General features: G+C 48.7%; 1 protein-coding gene across 4 annotated transcripts in view; it reads right to left on the reverse strand.

The window, feature by feature from the left end:
- The window catches only part of FLNB (filamin B), a 146,505-nt gene extending 123,738 nt beyond the window's left edge, over positions 1-22,767 (reverse strand). For 3 of the 4 annotated variants that reach the window (XM_004738248.3, XM_004738247.3, XM_004738244.3), the window contains exon 1: positions 22,299-22,767. In XM_004738248.3, coding sequence (XP_004738305.1) covers positions 22,299-22,590 — 292 coding nt within the window. In that variant the 5' untranslated portion in view covers positions 22,591-22,767. The remainder of the gene's footprint in view (positions 1-22,298) is intronic. The other variant, XM_004738249.3, reaches the window with a different exon arrangement.
- Positions 22,768-23,149: the final 382 nt, after the last annotated feature.

The raw sequence follows: 23,149 nt of genomic DNA on the forward strand, positions 1-23,149 counted from the left end.
TTACACGAAGTTCTGCCACATGCGAACTGAACTACTGCAGCAGAAAGGAAATCAGTGATTACTTGGGGACTAGAGGGGCAGGAAGGATGGGAGGGAGGAATCGCAGAGAGGCTCAAGGAAACTTCTGGGTCTGAACAGGTATGTTCGCTCTCTTGGTTATGGTAACAATTTCCCAAAGTGTGTTTGTAAGTGAGATGTTATGTGTGTATATCTCAAAACTTAGCCAACTGTACACTTTTTAAAAAATTATTCCAAGGGCACCTGGAAGGCTCAGCTGTTCAGCATCTGCCTTTGGCTCAGGTCATGTTCCCAGGGACCTGAGATCGAGTCCCGCATCTGGCTCCCTGCTTGAGCAGGAAGCCTGCTTCTCCCTCTCCCACTCCCCCTGCTTGTGTTCCCTCTCTCGCTGTCTCTCTCTGTCAAATAAATAAAATCTTAAATAAATGAATGAGGGGTGTCTGGGTGGCTCAGTGGGTTTAAGCCTCTGCCTTCAGTACAGGTCATGATCTCAGGGTCCTGGGATGGAGCCCTGCTCTCTGCTCAGCAGGGAGTCTGCTTCCCACTCCCCCTCTGCCTACTTGTGATCGATCTCTGTCAAATAAAAAAATAATAATAATAAAATCTTTTTTTAAAAATGAATGAATGTCGGGACGCCTGGGTGGCTCAGTTGGTTAAGCAGCTGCCTTCGGCTCAGGTCATGATCCCAGCGTCCTGGGATCGAGTCCCGCATCGGGCTCCCTGCTCTGCAGGGAAGCCTGCTTCTCCCTCTGACTCTGCCTTACACTCTGTCTGCCTGTACTCGCTCTCGCTCGCTCTCTCTCTGACAAATAAATAAATAAAATCTTTAAAAAAAAAAAAAAAAAAAAAAAAAAATGAATGAATGTCATTCCGAGACAGACTCAGAAAGACTCCTCCTTCAGAGCAAAACTGGGAAAACACGGCACATGACTGAAGTTTAGAACTTGAGATTTTACTTTAAGTTCAGTCAAGGGGTCCCCCCTACCTTTTCTAAAACACTTGTATATATTATGAGAGGATCATCAGAGGAAATCTAGCTAACATCTGTTGAAACACATGGTGACACATGGTATCAAATTTTTTTCTTGTGGTAACTTTTAAGATCTACTCTCTAAGCAACTTTCAAATAGGCAATATAGCAGCATTAACCATAGGGGTGCCTGGGTGGCTCAGTGGGTTAAGCCGCTGCCTTCGGCTCAGGTCATGGTCTCAGGGTCCTGGGATCGAGTCCCACATTGGGCTCTCAGCTTGGCGGGGAGCCTGCTTCCTCCTCTCTCTCTCTCTGCCTGCCTCTCTGCCTACTTGTGATCTCTCTCTGTCAAATAAATAAATAAAATCTTTAAAAAAAAAAAAAAACCATAGTTACGATGCTGTCCATCATACCCTAGGACTACTGATTAAATATCTGGAATTCTGTTTCAGGTATAAAACCTTTTGATCCTCTTCCCCCATTCCGCCCACCTCCCAGCCCCTACTTCTGCACCAATCTATTATCTTTAAGATTCTACAGATAAATGAGATCAGACAGTATTTATCTGACTTATTTCATGTAGCTCCATACTCCCAAAGTCCATCTGTGCTCTCACAAATAATAAGATTTCCTTCTTGTTGATGAATTATGCACAAATACACACACACACAGACATACACACACACACTATCTTTATCCATTCATCCATCAATAGACACCTAGGTTATTTCCGTATCTTGGCTGTTTGTTGGAGGTGTGTGTATCTTTTTTGAGTTAGTGCTTTCTTTTGCTTTGGATAAATACCCAGAAGTGAAATTGCAGCACTGTATGGCAGTTCTATTTTTAACTTTTTTAGGAAACTCCATACTGTTTTCCACAGTGGCTGCACCATTTACAGTCCTACCGACAGCTCACAAGGGCTGCCTCTTCTCCACATCCCTGCCGACATTCACTATTTCTTATCTTTTTGATACTAGCCATTGTAATGGAAATAGGGTGATATCACCTGGACTTTTGATTTGCATTTCCTTGATGATGAATGATGTTTGAGCCTGTTTTTCTGGACTTGTTGGCCATTTGCAGAAAAAATGTCTTAAAGTCCTCTGTCCATTTTTTAAGCAGATTGTTTGGACTTTTGCTACTGAGTTGCAGGAGTTATTATATATTTTGGATATTAACCTCTTATCAGATACATAATTTGCAAGTATCTTTTCCCATTCAGTGGATGATTTTTTTCATTTTGTTGATGGTTTCCTTTGCTGTGCAGAACTTTTTAGTTTAATGAAGTCCTACTTATTTTAACTTATTTATTTATTTGCCTTCTAACACTATACTTTTACTTTTTTTTTTATTTTTTAAAGATTTTATTTAGGTGGCTCAGTTGGTTAAGCAGCTGCCTTCGGCTCAGATCATGATCCCAGAGTCCTGGGATCGAGTCCCGCATCGGGCTCCTTGCTCAGCAGGGAGCCTGCTTCTCCCTCTGCCTCTGCCTGCCATTCTGTCTGCCTGTGCTTGCTCTCTCTCCCTCTGATAAATAAATAAAAAATCTTAAAAAAAAAAAAGATTTTATTTATTTATTTGACAGACAGAGATCATCACAGGTAGGCAGAGAAGCAGGCAGAGAGAGAGAGGAGGAAGAAGGTTCCTTGCCGAGCAGAGAGCCCGATGCGGGGCTCAATCCCAGGACCCTGAGATCATGACCTGAGCGCAAGGCAGAGGCTTCAATCCACCAAGCCACCCAGGCACCCCAACAGTACACTTTTAAATGTGTCCTTTGTTGTACGTCAATTATACCCCAACAGAGCCATTTTTTAAAAAATTTAGTGCTTCTGAGCTCCTATGTTCAGGAGCCTGGGAAACCAAGACACGAACCATCGTACAACAAAACAGACAGACTTGATTCTGGCCGTAATGGGAAGGTGTTCTTAAAATGCAATTCCGTTAACACTCATTCCACTGTGAACCATCACTATCAGGGACTTTCACCCACTTTTAAGGACAATGCAAATATTTCAGCAGTCCCCTGAGGTATCTCCTTGAGAAATATCTCCTTCCCTTAGACAAAAAGCCATTGACTGGAAGTACCCAGAGGCAAATGCCTGAAGCTCTCTCCCTCTGCCTTTGAGAAACCCAAGCCTGCCATGCTCACTAGCAACAGGACTGCCTTACATTCTAAGGTTATTAGCTCAGGAGTTTCAACACACACTTGGGGTGTGGGAGGGAGAAACCCTCTAAGAGTGAATGTCTTTTGTCTTAGTATCATCCTGACAGGGGTGCCTGAGTGGCTCGGTCCTTAAGCGTCTGCCTTCAGCTCAGGGATCCTTCAGCTCAGGTCATGATCCCAGGGTCCTAGGACTGAGCCCCACATCAGGCTCCCTTCTGGGAGAGGAGCCTGCTTCTCCCTTTCCCTTTGCTGCTCCCCCTGCTTATGCTCTCAGTCTCTCTCTGTCAAATGAATGAATAAAATCTTTTTTTTTTTTAAAGATTTTATTTATTTGAGAGAGTGGGCGAGAGCGAGAAAGGGAACACAAGCAGGGAGAGTGAGAGAGGGAGAAGCAGGCTTCCTGATGAGCAGGGAGCCCAATGCGGACCTTGATCCCAGGACCCTGGGATTAACAACCGAGCCACCCAGGTGCCCCTAATAATATCTTTATATATGTATATATATATATCATCCTGACATCCTGACATCCTGAGGATGATCTGTTTCCTTTCTTACAAGCTGGGGGGCAAGCTTGTCTTTCAAACTAACAAACAAAATAATAAAAGGATACTTTTATCCCCTTCCCTTGGTCAAGCTCATTAATGCACTGTACCAACATTAAAATGAGATACTTTCTGTAAGAGTCATATTTCCAACAAATAGACACAAGAAAAGGGGGACAGAAAGAACAATATAATAGAAGCACCATGCAACCAACAGAACAAGTAATATGTCACAAAATATTGAGAGATGCTGCACCCCCTTCACTGGTTGTACCCCCCATACCGCCTATAGGCAACCACAATCCAAAGTTTGGGAATTGTCATTGCAGTGAATATATGTGTATTTCTACTACATATGTAAAACTTTATATATAAACAGTATCATACCATAGGTTATTTTTTTGCAATTTGTTTTTTCAGCTCAACAGTTTGCAAAACTGACCAGCGTGGTATGCTTGGGTGATTCCACTCTTGCCTATGTCCATCCTCTTTCCTGGCTCACTTCTGATTTCAGCCACAGTAACGGCCAGCAGTTCTGCGCCAGCTCAAACTATTCTCTAGGGACCACCTACAGATCCCGGCACACACCTTTTCTTTTCCTTTTTGCCCCAGCAGAGCCAGCATGCATGAGCATCCAGCCTGGAAGCTTGAAGAACGAATGCCTCCCTCAATGGGGAGCAGGAGCCCATGGATCTCCAGCTTCCCGTCCTTCTCCAGGCAGACAGGTCCTGAGGCATTCTGTATGTACGCTCCTCACGAGGCCCCAGCAGAACTGTCCACAGCAGTGACCTCGATAACTCACCCTAGTCCTGGTTTCTCCTCATTCCCTGTATCACTCCCTGTTCCTCCTTCCTGCTTCCCAGGATCACCTCCCCAGAAAAAGGCATCTCCACATAGGTGTAGGTCCTCAGGTCCAGCCCAGTCTCAGGAGAACACAAACTGAGCAGAGTTCCGGTTTACTCATTATTACTCTGTATATTCCATTTTTATTGGCCTAATTTATTTTGAAAGACTCTGCCCTTTAGGATGGAGTGTGTTACAAGAAGTCAAACTTTTAAGCGACACTTGATAGCAGAGAAAGGATCATCATAGGAAGGAATACCAAACTTCATGCAGTCTAGTTCCTGAGCAGTTTATACTGTGCTGTGTACACATGTGCAGACACAACTGAAAGGGAGGCTAGCAACTACTTCGTTTTCTCTGGACAGTGATATTGGAAGCAAAGTTTCTTCTTTTATTATTTTTATGCAATTGTCCCATTTCTATGTAAAAACATGAATCACTCCTAAGGAGGAAAAAAAACCAAGAAAGTCTATATAGATTATCTATAGTTGACATCAGTAGGATTTCTACAATGAATGACTCAGCCTAGAGGAGGAGGTCTCATGGCAGAAGAAAGAAGGGAAGGATCCAGGGTCCAGAAGAGGATGTGTGAATGGCCCCTGCGTACAGAAGAGACGGGCTGGGGAGGTAGAGAGATGGGCAAAGAACAACAGGTACCCCCAGCATCCATCCCCCTCTGCCCTTCCTAGAAGGGTCCTGAGAGGATTCTAGAGCCTCCTGCCCCCACCACAGCCCCAGTCCTCCAGAGAAAAGACTCCACCTCCAGCTCTGGAGAAGACCTCACCGGTCTGAGGGCAATTGATCTCCCTTACCCGGTACTGGTTCAGAAATCACCATGTGGTCCAATCTGGGCCAATAAAATATAAGAAGAGGTCTGTTGACAGCTTCTGGAAAAGCTGTACTTGGCCCATAAGGAAATGCCAGGAACTCTATCTCTGCCTCATGGGAACTCTCTGCTACAGGAAACCACAGGGGAATGAATCAGCCTCAGGACTACGGAAACCAAGAGAGCAGAGACCAAGAGAACCTGGATCCCTGATGACAGAGCTGCTGGGACCCACAAACCCATCACCCACTCTGTGCTTGCTGACAGGAGCCAACCAATTTCCTTGTACGTGAGCCAGTTTGGGGCCCCACTCCTGCAGCTGAAAGGATTCTAATGATCCCACCTGCCCCTTTGAAGGCTCTTCTGGCTGTCCATTTCATCCTCATTTAACCCACACACGGTGTCGTAGGGGTCATGGCGCCCTTTGTCCCAAACCTCAGATCCCTTCTGAATGTCCTGATGCTGATCAGCAGGATCTAACCAAACTCCAAACCTGACATACCCCTTCATCTCACTCACTACCAGCCTAGAGTAGTAAACACCTGAGCCTTTCAATCAGGGAAGTGTGGGATTACCTGTTAGCGCTTCCAAAATACTTCCCATGTGGCAAGTACTTGACAAAATTTAGCTCATTAAATCTTCACACCCACTCTTTCAGGCAGAAACTATGATTATCCCCAGTTTACAGGTGAGAACACCGGGCACTAATGCTCCAGAGAACTCCTGTAACTCCATCCTAGGTCACACAGCAAGTCCCAGATTCAACCCCAGAGCTGCCTGACACCCCTGTCCTCATTTTCTTTTTAAAGATTTTATTTATTTATTTATTTGTTTGTTTGAGAGAGAAAGAGTGCATGGGGAAAGGCAGAGAGGGAGAAGCAGATGCCCCGCTGAGCAGGGAGCCCGGAGGTGGGGCTCAATCCCAGGACCCTAGGGTCAGGACCCAAGCCAAAGGCAGACGCTTAACCGACTGAGCCACCCACATGCCCTGTAGTCCTCATTTTAAACCACAACTTCCCTCCTCCCAGAAACCCAAGAGAAGCAGGTATTGCCCTTGGCTGGCAGATGGACAGAAAAATCAGACTCAGCCTCGACTCCACTACCTCAAAAAATACCATTCATTCCTGGGCACTAGCCAAAGGCATTTCAAAGGTCCAATCATGGGATATATCTTGCTTGCAGAAACTACAGGACATGCTCATCTGAGGGGGTAAAAATCATGTCGTAAAAAGCATTATCAGGACATCTTGTTCTTAGCTATTTACAATGGACATGGGACTCCAAAAGAGCTCAAAACTCAAATCAGGCTTTAGGGATCTAAGGTAGGTTACCACCTCATAAAGGGTTAGGATGGATCATTCTCTTGGGGTGCCTGGGTGTTTCTCTAGAACCATTCTGGACTGAAGTGGGTTTATTGTCCATTCAAAAAAAATTTTTTCAAATTTAAAGAATCATTTTCTTTTTAGAAATCATTTTCTGAACTCTTATTTGTAAAAGACCCCTACATGCATGACAGAGCTCAGTTCCTCGATTTTCTTACTGTAACTTCTGTGGCCTGCCCTGCTCTTCATTAACTTTGTTAACCTACTCCTGTGGCACACCCCCCCCCCCGACACACACTTAGACCCTCAGTGAGCCCCCTAAGGCAGGTGATAAGGCCCCAGTCCCCTCTGTCCTCCTGACCACTAGCCCAGCTCCTGGCACGGATCCTGGCACACAATGAACCCTCTAGAAGTATTTATCGAAAAAAGCATCTAGCCGTGAAGACTTGGAGCTATCGGTGACCCTCTATCAGCCTCCCTCCATCACGGAGACAACATTCCTCTCTTTCCAATTCTCTATCAGTACTTCTGGCTAGGTCAGGGAGAAAAGCTCAGTGTGGTGCTAAGTTTCTCTGAACACCTATGGCTCCCTGGCTAATTTTCCTTTTTAACCAAAAGAGTGGGCCTCCCGCTAAGAACAGGCATCGACGCTAGCTAGAATTTAATAACGCCGCTTTGGGTTTATCTATGGTTTACCCTGATTTACCTATGACATTGCTTTTCTGTTATGACAGTGACACAAGTCTCCTTTTCAAACACATTTGTTTTAAAAGTGAGTCAGCCACAGCGGGGAAAGGGGTCAAGCAAAAACGAAACAGAGGCAGCCATGGGATCTGGCAAAATGAATAATACAAGGGACTCCTTTACGTATGACTGAAGTCTGGGAAACACAGACCTGGTCCAGTTCTCCCCTTTGACAGACAGGGAAGCCGGCTGAGAGACAGAGGGAGGCAGAGCCTCTCCTCGGGGCCCCAGGGATGCTGGAGAAAGGCCCAGGTCTTGCCAAATCCGGCTCGCTCTGGGCCTTTCCCAGGACCAAAAAGCGGTGAACACCTGCTGATCCTACTGATAACGCCTGATGGTCAGCTTCAACTGCTGGCAGAACAAAAGCCATTGTGCAAGTGTTTCAATTTTTGCCCTGTCACATGGAAACAGTGCCCAGGCTGACTCACTCCTTCCCATCATTAAAACACGAAGATCTGCATTAGTCATCATCACTCAAGCATCACCCCCATAAATGCTACCTCTGGGAAAGGTGTTGGGTGTTCCCTGCCCCGGAGAGAGACAACCTAAAAATGACACACCCCTCAAAAGGGACGCAGCACTGAAAATCTGGCCCAACCAGGGAAACAGTGGGCAGCCTCGTACCCAAGGAGCAACAGAAGGAACCAAGTAGTTCATTACACGAGACACACACAGATCCCTTCCGCCTGGCAGGGCTCAGGCCAGTGAACCCCTGAAAAGAACTGGGAATGATGCTTTCCACCCCTTCCATCCCTGCACAACCTCCCACATCCTTCTAGACTTTGGAGCCACAGAACCTGCTGCTGTCCATCTCCTCCAGTCTCCCAGCAAGACTGATGCTGTTTGTACAGGGTGTGACCCCAGGATTCCAGTTTCCAAGCACTACTGTAAAAATATTGTCACTAGCTCCACGGCATGGGTTTGGGTTGTGCTGGGTTTAAGACCACACCCAGGGCAGCAGAAATCTTGGCATCAAGCCCCACCATGATCCCAGGTATCAAAGCGCCAGGACTAGAAGGGAGAGAAAACAGTGCCCAGGGCCAAGGCAGAGCCAGGCCTGGCTGGAGGAGGGCAGTCGGTGCACGCTCCTTTGTTCCAGATGGGAAACACACAAGGCAGTGAGCACGGTCTCATCTCTAGCGTGGCTGCTTTCTCTTCGTGCTTCTCAGCTGAGCCCTGAAAAGGATAAGTGGGAGGTGCGGGACTTTCTAGTAATAATGCTCCTGCCGGCATCGTGAGGGCAGCAGCTGTCAGCGGTCACTGCCCATGACCAGGAGTGATGCTAAGGGCTTTAGATGCACATTCTCTTTATACCTTAGAACTCAGTAAGGCAGAGCATTTTATTTTATTTTAAAGATTTTATTTACTTATTTGATATAGAGAGAGTGAGCACAGGCAGGGGGAGCAGGAGAGGGGGACAATGCCAGGACCTTCCAATCATCATGACCTGAGCCAAAAGGCAGGTGCTTAACCAACTAAGCCACCCAGGCATCCCCAAGACAGGGCACTTCATTATCATATTCTGCATATGGAAGACAGGCTCTTAGAGGTGAAAAAGCTTCCTGGGGTCAGCCAGCTCTCAGAAGGTCAGAGCCAAGGCTCAGACCCACCCCAAGTGCATCACTGGGATGGTGTCACAGCCACTTCCACAAGAGCCAAACCAGGAAAGAAACGGGGAGTGAATCTAAGAAACGAGGATTAAGGGCGCCTGGGTGGCTCAGAGGGTTAAGCCTCTGCCTTCGGCTCAGGTCATGATCTCAGGGTCCTGGGATCGAGTCCCACATCAGGCTCTCTGCTCAGGAGGGAGCCTGCTTCTTCCTCTCTCTCTCTCTCTGCCTGCCTCTCTACCTGCTTGTGATCTCTTTCTGTCAAATAAATAAAATCTTTAAAAAAAATAAAAATAAAATAAAATAAAACAATCACCTTAATCCAAGCATACCCTCCCCTTTATTTAAAAAAAAAAAAGAAAGAAAGAAACGAGGATTAAAGAAAAAAAAAAAGAAAGAAAGGCAAAAATGCTAGTTAAAACAACAGATTCATTAGCCAAACAGGACAAAAGGGAAAGTGAGGGAAGATGTCAAGAATAGTTGGCACCCATTTTCTGTCCTTAAGGAAAGCTTGGCTGGAAGATCAGGAAGTGTCTCTAGCCCATGGTTCCTGCCGGCAGCTACTCAAAACCCCAGGTCACCTCTTCTAAAAGCAGCTCACTAGGTATGAGGTACCCTGGACCCGTTTCTGGGAGTATTCCCAACTACCTCTCCCCTTCCAAGGTAATCAGGTCACTTCTTCCTCCAGTCCAAGGGGGCCACCGCAGGTCAAGGAAGGAGGAGGGGGACAGGGGAGAAGGAGGGCAAAGACCACCATTCAGGTGGCCCCTATTATCTGCCACGTGCTTTGTAAAGATTGTGTCGTTTACTCTTCAACAACGCCAACAGTCGGAGCACTGCGACAAGCCTGGGACACTGAAGCTCAGAGAGGTCCAGCAACTTCCCCTGAGTCTCCCAGGCAGTCAGCGGCAGGGGCTAACTGACCCACAGTCGCGACCACACTCAGGAACCTAGTTCAGTTTGCATCTGGAAGTGGTTTCCTTCCCTCCCCTTTGCTTCGAACACGGGTAGAACAGATGACTCCGTGGACCAGGTGTCCTGAGGGCTGTTGAGGAAATGTTTCAGAAACACCAATCTCATGAAGACCTTAGGGCTGCATAAAATACTCAGACTTCTAAAAGCTCCCAGATGGGTAAGGGTGAACCAAGCTGCCAACGACACTCTGTTAGGCTCATACTGGAGACACTGAAATTGCTAATGGAGTCGAGCAACTAAAAAAGTAGATGAATTTCCGTGCTGGGCTTCACCATGAGACAAGGGCATACTAGTTACCAAACATAATAACTATTATTAAGAGACCTTGGCAATCCCAATAAAAGTTGGTCCTAAAAACTTTTAAGAGACAGAAAATAGCTGGAACACCCCCACTCTGTGGTTGACCATAACATATTTCAAGACCAAGCGAGACTCGCAAACCATGAGCCTCAACCAAGACCACCAATTTTAATGCTGGCCCCAGTTCTGCAATAACTCAACGATGAAGCTTGTTACAACAATCAGTATGATCAAATGATTTTACAAAACATTTCCAGTCCAGTCTCTTTTCTCCTGAGACCATGCAATCTCCTTTCCCCATTCTGATCAAAAAGCAGCTGTTCACACAAAACTCCCCAAAAGTAGAAAAAGATTTGTTAAGATTCTCCACAGGTGGTATTTTTTTTCTTTGTATTTCTCTACATTCTTGCAATTTTCTTCTAAGAACTACAAATGCAACTTCTTAATATTAAAAAAAAAATACTTAAAGGGAATTCTGAAGACCATGCTGATGGCTCTCCTTTGAGGAAAGGGTTTGACTCATGGTCAATACTCAGTGGCTGATCTGGAATGTGCCTTAGTTTCCTCATCTATATAATGAGGATTATAACAATAACTACATCCCATGGTTGCAATTAGGCTTTACTTAGCTATTAGTGAAAAGCATCCTTCACAATTTTCTGGTACAGGTAGGTGTTCAATATATATTCACTATTATTAGTGAAACTGTGATTATAGTGACTCTCAGTGGATCCCATTTATATTCATTTTCTGCAATTCACATGGCCCTTGGAAAAGGCTTTATTCTCTAACAGTTGAAGCAAATCACCAATGTTCAGAGAACGACAATGAAGTGCTGAATTCTTTACATCAGCATCACTGTCCCCCAAATGAGGGTGTTCTACTGGGACCCCAGACCCAGAGGTCCACTACACAAAATTCCTCTTCCGATATGGGCTACAAATGATCCCATTTTGCATTTTTGAAAGCAAATATATTGCAGACCAATGAATACATCAGACTTATTATTCAACCCATCTATGTTGGAGGCTGTGCATTTATTCAATAACTTCTTATATTCCTACTAGGTGTCAAGCCCCGAGCCCCAGAGATGAACGAGAGATTCAAACCTGCCCCTAGAGCACAGGGGATCCAGTGGGAGAGCAAGAAACAGGCAGGTCAAGAGACCTACAGAGCTCAGGAAGTGATGACATGAGACGGCACAAGGCAGGAGGAGAGCTCCGAGTGACCCTCCAACCTCAGGTGTGACCGCCCATGGTGTCAAACAAGTGTGCCAAGAAGAAGGGACAGGAGAGGTCATTATGGTGATGAGAGATGCATGCCTGACAGGAAGCGTAATGTGACAGCCTGATCATTTCCTGTAAAGGACGCGGGCACAGGAGAGGCATTCCCCAAGCGCCCGCTAGCCTCTTCCTTCAGTGCTGAGAAGGAACGTGACAAGCCACCGTACAGGTGCTTGCCAGCCAAGATCCCTATGGCTCCTGCTCTTGGCACGCTTTCTGGGTTCTGCCCCTAGACCCCTGGAGGCTGCAAGCTCCTCTGAGAGGCCCCCAGGCGCCCCAGGAGCACACACTTGGTCTTCCAGCCTCTGCCTCTTCTGCCAAAGGAATCTTATAAACAGAACCCAGGACTCTGCTCAATTACTACACAGCCAAGTCACAGAGGCTGCACCTGTGGTCCCCTGGAGGGTGGCACCTACGACCCCTCCCCCCCACCTCTGGCCTGCTTTCCCCCATCCAGGGAACAAATCACTCTGTTCTTGCGAGGAAGCAGCCCAGGCCCAGCCATGCTCCCCTCAGACTGAAGAAGGCCAAATAATCCTTGTTTCCCTGGAATATCTGAGAAATCACTTCAGGGAGGTACAGGGAAATCGGGGTGATTCACACAAGCAGTACAGCACCAGCATGATAAGAACTTGATTGTTTTCTTGGGGGCAGCAGGGGAGATGGAGGAATCTGATTTTAGCCACCGAGGAGAATCTTTTCAGACCCTAGCCTCCACGGGAGGCCTGCATGAGGCGGAGAGTAACACCATTCTTGTTTGTAGATGGAAAGCTGACTGCTGCTTGCTTTTTTTTCATCTTAAAATCTGAATTTATGGGCCGCAACAAATTTACATATGCCAGCCACAAATCCCCACCCATTTCCCTATAGCTCAAAAGCCCAAATTCCACACTGTGTTCTCACTATATCTAAACGGAAATTCCAGGGAAGTCGTCTGGCATGGCAGAAGCTGACCAGCCTTATGAAAATACCCAGAAAGGTGACCCATTTAGTCAAAAGAGCTTTCAGATCTCCGTGAGAAAAGGAATTCACGCTAGCATAAAGGGCCTTCAGAGAGGGAGAGCAGGGGTGTTGTGTAAACGCCCAGACCTTGCAACTAACCAGCCCAGCGGTTTCTGGGGAGGCTGAGCACTGAGTGCTCCCCCACCCCACCCCCAGAGCAGCTTCCTCTCTCTGGAGTGCTGCAGGAGATGCCCTTGGGGACACCAAGCTCAGCTCCAGAGCAGCTCGCCAGAGCTACGTGCCCCTGCTAGGGGCCCCTCACAAGGCTCCCCAGGAAGAGCGGGGGCTGCTAGCTTGGAGTGGGGAGTGGGCAGCTACTTGTGCCAGAGCAGCCAGACTGATGAAGGCCAACACTCCTGCCAGGAGAGAGAGGCTCTGGTCAGCAGCAAACACAACCCCACATGCCCTACCGCCTGTTAATCTTTAAAGGTAGGAGAAGGAGAGGATGGGGCTTGGGGTCCTTTCTGAGAGCAACCCAACAGGGACTGTGACAGAGGATCTCCGGGCACAGCTATGTCTCCACCCCATGGGGTGGGCACCGTGAGCCCCCCAGCTGCTACGAGGGCACCTCCTCCTCACCCATGGCTTCTAGGCCCCACCAACAAAGCCCTGCCTGGCCGCCCAAAGCAGCCTTCAGCTGCTCCCCACTGTCCAAACCCTGCCCCAAATAACCAAATAAAGGCAGGGGAAGAACTAGAGTTCCTCCAGAACTGAAGAGGAGGCCCCAGTTAAAGAAAGTTCAACAATGCTGGGCGAGACAAGGCAAATGGGCCCCCCAAAATTTTGTTTTCTAGAAGAACGTTTCAATTGCACATTCATCAAGGTCAAGTGAGTCAAGCTGCACGCAACACAGAAATGAGCAGAACTAAAGCCGCAGGAAATCTCTCACTACAGTGTATCTATTTTACTTTTAAGGGTGAAACCAAACTTGGAGATTAAAAAAAGAAAATACTCAACAGTTTGATTCAGGCAAGCATTGTGCCTGGCATGTGCAGAGAGGCTGATTTGGGCCTCAATTTTCTCATCTGCAAAATGGAAATGAATACAAAGCCACTTTGCGCGCTCCACGACGAGGACGAGAGCAATAAAGGTAAGGCACTCAGGACCATGCTTAGTGGCTAGCAGGCACAGGAATGCGGTAGACATTCCGCTCCAGGATACGTGTGCGCATCTAACATTCAGTACACCAATGTCTCATCAGCACGGATCCTTGGAAAAGCCAAGGAACATGCAGGAGGAGGACAAGTGTTCTCCCTACCAAGCCATCTCTCCAGGCCAGGTTGTGATGATGACGGAAAGGAGGAAGTCAGATGCTCTGTCAAAATAATTCTGACCTAAAACCAGTCTCGGCTAAGTGAAAAACCAAACTGCTTCTTTGCTTCTAGTACAAGAAAATCTTAACGAAGGACATTCTACTGCACAGCAACTGGTCAAAGGGGGATCAGGGAAGTTAAAAGTTCTTTGCTGTGTGTTGTAACCAGACAATGAGTGAAAGAAAGCAAGCCCCAGGAAATTTTTTGTTAGAACTGAACAGTTTGCAGAAGAGTTACAACAACCATCTACAATGTTTCAAACGACTGTATTTAAGGCAAGTGCTATAAGGCTCTTAGAGGAAAGGCAACACTGGAGGTATAGCTCAGTATGATTTTGAAAAAGAGAAATCATGATACTAAGTAGGTAGAATTAAAATACCCAATAGTAAAACAACAACAACAACAACAACAACAAAACCAATAGTTCCATCCTTCATACTGTGTATAGCTTCTCTCAGGTACTGCTTTATCATTTTGGCATAAAGAGCCATTTGGTTTTCTAATCATCTTTCCCAAAAAACTCTCTCCCTAGAACAGGGACTCAATTTCCCAAGAAAAGCAAGCAAGGCACTTAAAAGCTGCAAGGCCACTTTCCAAGCCCCGGCAGAGGGAAAGTGCTGTTGTTCATTACACAGTAACCTGAGCCAATCTGGTGATTATTGAGCATGTTTAATGGATAACTAGATTTACACCAGTAATGTAAGGTGCCTTCTCGTAGACTGTCATGAAAGGCAATTTTCATCATTGTAAGAGCAGGAAACAGCACGCCTTTAGACTGAAATGGCTCATTCCATTGCGTTTATTCGTTTGGTTCAACTTGGGGGAAGTGGACAGAATTAGAGATCTACCTCCTTCACTGAAGACAACTAAAGATCAAAACTAAATGCAGAATAGCAACAGGAAGGGGGTAGGAGAGATGAAATGCAGGAAAAGGTCCTCGGGGGGCCTCCCAATGGGCGGCCCTCCACAAGGGCACACAAGAATATCCATTAGAATATGAGGAAGTGGTGGGGCGCCTGGGTGGCTCAGTGGGTTAAGCCACTGCCTTCGGCTCAGGTCATGATCTCGGGGTCCCGGGATCGAGTCCCACATCGGGCTCTCTGCTCGGCGGGGAGCCTGCTTCCTCTCTCTCTCTCTGTCTCTCTGCCTACTTGTGATCTCTGTCTGTCAGATAAATAAATAAAATCTTAAAAAAAAAATCTATAAAAAAAAAGAATATAAGGAAATGGTGATGAAACATGGGGGCTTAAGTGGGTAGAATAAGAATCAATGAAACAAGATGGAATTGGGAGGGAGACAAACCATAAGTGACTCTTAATCTCACAAAACAAACTGAGGGTTGCTGGGGGGAGGGGGGTTGAGAGAAGGGGGTGGGATTATGGACATTGGGGAGGGTATGGGCTTTGGTGAGTGCTGTGAAGTGTGTAAACCTGGTGATTCACAGACCTGTACCCCTGGGGATAAAAATATATGTTTATAAAAAATAATAAATTTTTAAGAAAAAGAATATCCATTAGAACACAGGAAAACTAAGATTTACTAATATTTAATATACAGGCTGACAGTAAGATATGTATATAGCTTGCGAATTTGCATGTATGAGAGAGGGACACGTTAAAATTGTTTGACTGATAGGAATGACTGCAGTCACAGTCAAGAAAGCCCCAGAGTGGGGCACCTCGGTGGCTCAGTGGGCTAAAGCCTCTGCTTCCGCTCAGGTCATGATCCCAGGGTCCTGGGATCGAGCCTCACATCAGGCTCTCTGCTCTGCAGGGAGCCTGCTTCCTCCTCTCTCTCTGCCTGCCTCTCTGCCTACTTGTGATCTCTGTCAAATAAATGAATGAAATCTTAAAAAGAAAGAAAGCAAGCAAGCCCCAGAGTAGATGATCTATTTCAACTGGGTTCACCTACCCCACACCTACCCCACACCCATTTGGTGTGGTATGCCTGGATGGCAGCCTCCAGCCTCAGAAGACCCTTTGTGAGGGGTACCTGGGTGGCTCAGTGGGTTAAAGCCTCTGCCTTCGGCTCAGGTCATGATCCCAGGGTCCTGGGATTGAGCCCCACATCTGGCTCTCTGCTCTGCAGGGAGCCTGCTTCCTCCTCTCTCTCTGCCTTGCCTCTCTGCCTATTTGTGATCTCTGTCTGTCAAAAAATAAATAAATAAATAAATAAATAAATAAAATCTTTAAAAAAAAAAAAGAAAACCCTTTGTGAGACAGCCCCTGCCTACCTCTGTGTCACCCACTCCTCTGACCTCCAGCTGACAAAGCCTTCTGCTGTGCCTCACCTGCCTAATTCTACTCAGGCTTTAGGTCCCAGCTTAACAGTCCCTCCCTCCAGGGAGTCCTCCAGACTACCCATCCCAGCCTCAGGGAAGGCACTCCTCCCCACGAAAGCCTCCACCCAGAAAGCCTGCCATCTTGATCCTCAAACCCACAGATGGCAGGCAGCGAACAGTAGCTACTGGGAGCGGGCTGGAAGTAAAAGAATTTCAGCCTTCACACCTGACCTGCTTTGTCCCAATAACATTTTTTTTTTCATTTTAAAATTTTTTTATTAATTTTTTATTTTTTATAAACATATAATGTATTTTTATCCCTAGGGGTACAGGTCTGTGAATCACCAGGTATACACACTTCATAGCACTCACCATAGCACACACCCTCCCCAATGTCCATAACCCCACCCCCTTTCTTCCAACCCCCCTCCCCCCAGCAACCCTCAGTTTGTTTTGTAAGATTAAGAGTCACTTATGGTTTGTCTCCCTCCCAATCCCATCTTGTTTCATTTATTCTTCTCCAACCCCCTCAACCCCCCATGTTGCATCTCCACTTCCTCATATCAGGGAGATCATATGGTAGTTGTCTTTCTCTGCTTGACTTATTTCGCTAAGCATGACACCCTCTAGTTCCATCCACGTCGTCGCAAATGGCAAGATTTCATTTCTTTTGATGGCTGCGTAGTATTCCTCAAAACCACACTAACATTTTTAACAAAGTCGCCAGGAGATCTGTGTGTGCTTGAAGGTTTGAGAAGCACACTCCCAGGTTACTCTCTCCTCTGCACCAAGCAGTGCGTGAGGCAAGCTCAGGGCCCGACTCTCATTATTGCTGTGGCCCTAGCACCGGGGCTGGCTCACAGCTGATCTCTCCTAGATTCACTGGAATGAGGAAAGGAAGGAAAGATCTTAGGAGACATCTTTGACAGAGGTTCCAAACTTGGCTGGGGGGTGGGGGACGACTACCTAACACACCAGATGACAGTGGTAGTACATGCCAGAGAGTAGATGGAAAACGAGACAAAGTCCCAGACCTGGGTTCAGAAGCACATTGATAATAATAATGATGATTATGTCAGCATTGTGCTATGAACATACACTGGCCTCAGCAACTAAGACAGGAACTATTATTCTGCATTTTACAGATGGGGGACACTGAGGCTCACAAAGGTGAAGACAGTAGGCCAGAGCTGCATAGCTGTTAGGGAGAGAGTGGGACTTAGCGTGCTGGCCGCCTAGCTTCAAGCCCATATCCTCAACCATCCACCTGGACCTAGTTTAACCGAGTATGTGCTGACCAGGAGGCCATTTATAGAGAAAGCAGGGTGACGTGGTACCCTGGCCACGAAGCCACGGCCAGCACAACTCAAGGCTCTGAGCCTGGGCTTCTACTGCCCAATGAGCAGGGCAGCCATCCTCAACTACCCTGTGCACCCACCTCACCACACAGAACCCAGGATCCGGGCAAAGAGGGGAAGGGAAGGGCCCAGGAGACCAAAATTTGGTTCCAAATCAAAGCCCTCCTTGAGCACAGACTCTCCAAGAATGAAGGCAGCTGCTGACTGGCACGAGGGTTCAGCCGCCGCAGAGCCCAACTGCCATCTGGAAGTGATTTGGCCCAGAGATTCCTGAACAGGGTGGAAGGCTGGAATGACCAGCCACCCGGTGCTCCGGTCCAGGTCTCCGAAACAAAGCCGGCATGAATGGGCCCCGGAGGCAGCCGTAACCTAACCAGGGGTCCTCCCCTTCCAAGGAGGCCAGTCCACAGCCCTATTACAGCAAAGCAGCAGCAACACGAGCCAACCAAGCTGGTCTCCCCAGTGCGGCACTGATTTTAAACGTCGTTTCAGTGAGCAAACCCTCCAGCAGTGACTTTTGAGAATACTGGTGGATGGTACTGTATTTAGTGAACAATCACATAGCACTCACTTATGTGCCATAAACTTTTCCAAACATTTTTAAGAATATTAACTTGTTTGCTTTTTATTAACAACCTATGAAAGGAGGTAGTTATCACCTCCATTTTAGTGATAAGGAAACCAAGGTGCAGAAGTTTCTTAATGGCTACTTAGTGCCAAGTGGAATTTGAACCAAGAATCTTTGCTCTGAACTACTATAAGAGCTTCTTCTCATTCTGTTACTTTGTTGCGAATGGTCCAGATCTTGTTAATTCTGACCAGCACCAGCTTTGCTACTTTAAAACATTCTCTGCTACCTAGACACACTGGAATTTGCTAGGTAGTTCAAGAAAGAACAGGATTTAGGATTACTGTATTTGTATGTTATTTTGGTGGGGGCGGGACAACAGGAAGGAAAAGGGGCTGAGTGCCGTGGTGACCCACCACCCTGGAAACCCTGCCCAGTGACCCAAGGTCTTTGGAACACACACCCGCCTGCTCTGAGGCACTGGCCTGGCACAGGCACCTTAAGTAAACATTAGGGTCAGACCACATCCTCCGAAAAGGAAAGAATTCCTTTTTCTAAAGGATCAAACCAAACCATACCACCCAAACTTCTAGGCAGAATTGATTGTCATTCTTGGGCTAGGAGACCCCTTTGTCTCCAAGTTGGCCGAGCTGCCGAGTGTCAAAAAGGTTTTTGGAAAAACAAGTAAATAAAACTGCCAGCTCCTGGCAGGCAACTAGGATTAAAAATGCCGAGGCCTCACTATGAACTGCCCGAGACAGAACAAGAAACTGAACAAACTCTTCAGCTCTTGGATACAGCCTAGAATAGGCCCACCTTACAACAACTCACAAAGAGGAATCCACAGCCAGAACTGTCTTCCAGTGAATTTTAGGCAGAAAAGCAAGTCCTCTGGCAGCTTCTGATCATCTCCTGTCTCTGAGCTGGGCGCCTGTCCACAACTCCTAAGATTCCAGCAATGTACATGGTTGGAAGCTAGCGAAGTCCACAAAACCCTGTATCCCTTCAAAGATACCATCCCAGATTATGGAGTAAAACACCATCCATTAAGTAATAGGAATACCACATCCCACACCCTCCCCCCAAGAAATCAGTTCAGTGAACACAGGGCAGCCATCCCCTACACAAGTTCACGATGAAGATGCAAAGTGATTCTGCTCAGGTCCTGATGTGACACTCACCTCAGGGGACCCTCATCCTGCTACTCACCCAAAGTCTTGAGATCCCTGCTTTGCTCAAGACCAGAGGCTCAAAGTGTGGGCATCCAGCTGCCCCACCCCAACATCCCAGACTTGCAAAACTGGTGTTAACAGGGGCTCTCTGGTTAGGGGAGAGGGGCTGTGTTGTACTCAGAACACTGAACAGCGGGTCAGTTAAGGGTCAATTTCACAAAGGGACAGGCCCCGCCTCCAGTCACCACTTACAAACTGGGTGACCTCTGCAAGTTACTTCACTCCTATTTCCTCACCTAAAATGGACATCAGTAACACTAACAACCACCACAGAATAACAGCAACCATGTTCTAGGCACCTGGGCAAAACTAGGGCAAACCCTTTACCCTCCCCATGATTTGCTAAGGCAGATTGCTATGCAGACAAGGAAACCGAATCTGAGGACTCAAGGTGGTGATCAATGGGATGATGAACAGAACACATTCAACAACGAACTGCAGCCCATGTCTTCCTCAGCACAATGCAATACAGCATAAGCCGTGGTACTTGAACTGAAGTCTGAGCTGGATGTGACTAGTTATCTCAAGGGCAGTAGGGCCGGTCCTCAGAACACCCCCAGGCGCAGGGGGAAGAGGCCTCAGGCCTCACCCCCACGGGAGTTCTGGCCCTTGGCAAGTCTCCCTCTAGGCTCTAGAGGCTGGAAAACCTGTTTACGGTGAGATCCTTCCGAGGAGCAACAAGGCAGCCAATGACAGGAGTCATAACTGTGGCTACACTCTTTGACCCCGGAATGCCACCTGGGGGAATATCATCCAAGAAATCAGTGAAAAGGAGAAAATAAAATAAAACAACACTGCCTGTGGTGGGAAGCGGTCCACAGCAAGAAGCTGCCAACAGCCCACGGGCCTGCAACCAGAGAAGGGGAGGCTAGCCCTGGAATGTCAGGACAATGGAAGATACTATGTCCTGGGGGAGTTCAGGAATGACAATCATGGGGGTTGAGTAGGAAAACGGGACCAGACAAAGTCTAGAATGAGACCCCCAAGCTCAGGGCACAGACGACAAACCACGCTGCGAGCAGCTGCAGCCTCTGTAAACAGTTGGTAAATCAGGCCGTCCAGGATTTTGAGGCTGTGGTTTCATTCTTTGGTTTGTTTTTTAAGGAGATTCCATGTCGTGTTTGGATACTCCCGGTTTACTTTAAGTTTCTTTGTTCACTTAATTAAATAAATGCACATTTTTAAAACAAAGACGAAGTGAGCCCTGTTGAGCTCAGCCAGGCCTTCAGATCCCTCAGTAGCAAAAATGGTTTCTGAAAAGGGAAAAATCCCAGGATGATTCTAGGGTGCTCCTTTCCCAGTGGTAGGAGATGGTCCCTACCACTGTAACAGGCAAGCATATTACACAGCTCTGCAGAGAAGCCACACACACCCTCTGCCACCGCCACCCCCACCCATGGGGCGCTGACTGGGTGGTGACAGCTGCCTGGGCCCAGGAAACAGGAAGCAGCCCTACCTGCCAGGACAGGTGTGGGGGAGGGAAAGGACAGAGGAGACTCAGCCTAGAGGGAACCCCTTTTACTCTGGAGAAAGTCCCAGCAGCCACACCCACGGCCCTTCCTTCCTAGCACAGAAGTCACCATAAGGCCTGGTGTTCTCAGTAAGGGACCCCAGACTTAGGCCTGCGTCAGCTACTCCAGCAAGACGCTCCCCTGGCAGCACAGACACACACACACACACACACACACACACGCACACACACTGTAGGTACACACACTTTCTCTACACACCCATGCCGTGTACACACATGTTCTACACATATGCTGTGTATCCATACACACTCTGCACACATACAAGTGCACACACCCACCCACCCACACTGTACACCTCTAGCCCCTACAGTCACAGCCCATACCCTCAGTAGCCTTGTGACCTTCCTGGAAGCTTTCAATTAGCCCAGGTCACAGTGGAGACCTGACCCTCAGGCTCTCCCAGGTCTGGGGAGAGGAAGCCGACACCAACTCCCCCGCTCCTGGACACCAACTCCCCCGCTCCTCACAGGAAGACCCTGGTGTGGGGAAGGCAAGGAGAGGAAGGCAAAGTCTCCATTCATTGTACCCACTTCCTTCAATTCTCAGCTAGAGTCTTCCTAATTCCATGACCTTGGGCACCTCCATTAACCCTCTGGACCCCCTTGCCTATAAGAGAGGTCTAAGGACACCCCAACTCACAGGATGTGTAAGGACAGAACCTGGAAGGCTGTTAGCACACAGCACCCCACTAGTTTAGGCTCCCTACAAAACAGTAGTTACTATACCACCACTGTCCCTGTGTTATCACTTCTGCTTCAGAGCTGGCTCACCCCGAGGCACCCGGCCAGAGCTGAGCTGGGAGCAGAGGGAGCGAGGAGGACACACCCCCGCGGCTCCCCTTCCCACCTCTGGGCCCACACCCGAATCGGAGACGCCCCACCTGGGCGACGAGGCCCCAAGCTCGGAGACCTGTCCCTCCCCAGGTCTTCCTCGGGGCATCAGAGCCAACGCCCGTTGGTCAGCCGCTGGGCGCATCGCCCTGGGCGCAACGGGGCGAGCGCTTCGAGGAGCATCTGACCAGGAACCCCACTTCTACGGACCGCAGATCAGAGGTTTCCAGCTCCCCGCAGGGACGCCCCGGGTGCGGCGAAATGCTACAGCCCCACCACACCCCGTACAGCCCCAACCCAAGCCCAGGACCCACAGCCCCCCAAGAATGCATGGCGAGGGGCAGGGCGGGGAGCTATCATACGAAATCCTAGTCCAGAGAAAAGCACGGGAAGAGGGCCTAGGTCTTCGGCATCCCCATGCCCTGGAGGACAACGCCCCCCTCCTCAGCGCCCACACCCCGCCCGCAGCTCCTGGGCGCGGTAGGGGTGCTCGGCAGGGAGCCCTAGCCTTCCTCCCCACCCCACCCCCGACCCACGGGCAGAGACCGGAGGGTACACCGCGGCGCCTGGCCGAGCCAGGGCACTCACCGATGGACACGAGCTTGATGCTCTCACGGTCCAGAAACTCGAGCGCCACGGACACATTCTCCAGCTGCATCTGGCGGAAGGTGGGCCGCTGGTGGTACTTGCGGTACATGCGCTTCTGGCTGAGCACCTCGAGCAGCGCGATGAGCCGCAATCCATCGCTCAGATCGGTCTGCAGGTTCCCAATGCGTTTGTTCACGCACTTGAGGTGCTCGTTGCACCAACGCGTGAAGGTGTTCTGCTGGATCTTTTTCCACGGCGCGTCCTCCGCCAGGTCCTTCTCAGTTACCGGCATCCTGGCGGCGGGGTGTGCGCAACGCGCAGCTACTGGCGGAGACTGGCGTACGGAGGCCCAAGGGCCCGGGGAACTAGAACCAACGCGGAGCGGGAGCGGGGCTCGAACTCGCTGCTACTGGAGCCGCGGCCGGGACTACTCTGCCGCCGCCTGCCCCTGGCCACGCGAGGTGTCTGGACCGGCGCCTGCGCACTGAGCCGACCCGCCCTAGAGGCCCCGCCCAGTCCCAGCCCTTCCGCGGGAGTTCCCGGGCCACGCTCGCCCCCTACGGTCGTAAACGTGCACTGCACCCGCAGTGTCCAAGGCGTCCCGGGACCCCGTGCTCTGTGCTCGCCACCTAAGCAAAAGGAAGGCAGTGGGGAGACTTTGGTTTAAGGAAAAGGTCATGAATCCGGTCCTGGTCGTGGACCCGGTCCCGGAGTAGGGGACGTGCAAGAGTAGGACCCGATGGACGGGGGGGGGGGTGGCGGCGTGGGTCATGGGGCTGGGGAGGAAGGCGGGGAATACTTGATCACCTATAGGTTTAATGAGGATTTTTATGGAGCTCCTGCTGTGTGTC

This window comes from Mustela putorius, unplaced genomic scaffold (genome assembly GCF_011764305.1).
Source record: "Mustela putorius furo isolate JIRA1106 unplaced genomic scaffold, ASM1176430v1.1 tig00000095_pilon_pilon_pilon, whole genome shotgun sequence".
NCBI classification, from domain to species: Eukaryota; Metazoa; Chordata; class Mammalia; order Carnivora; family Mustelidae; genus Mustela; species Mustela putorius.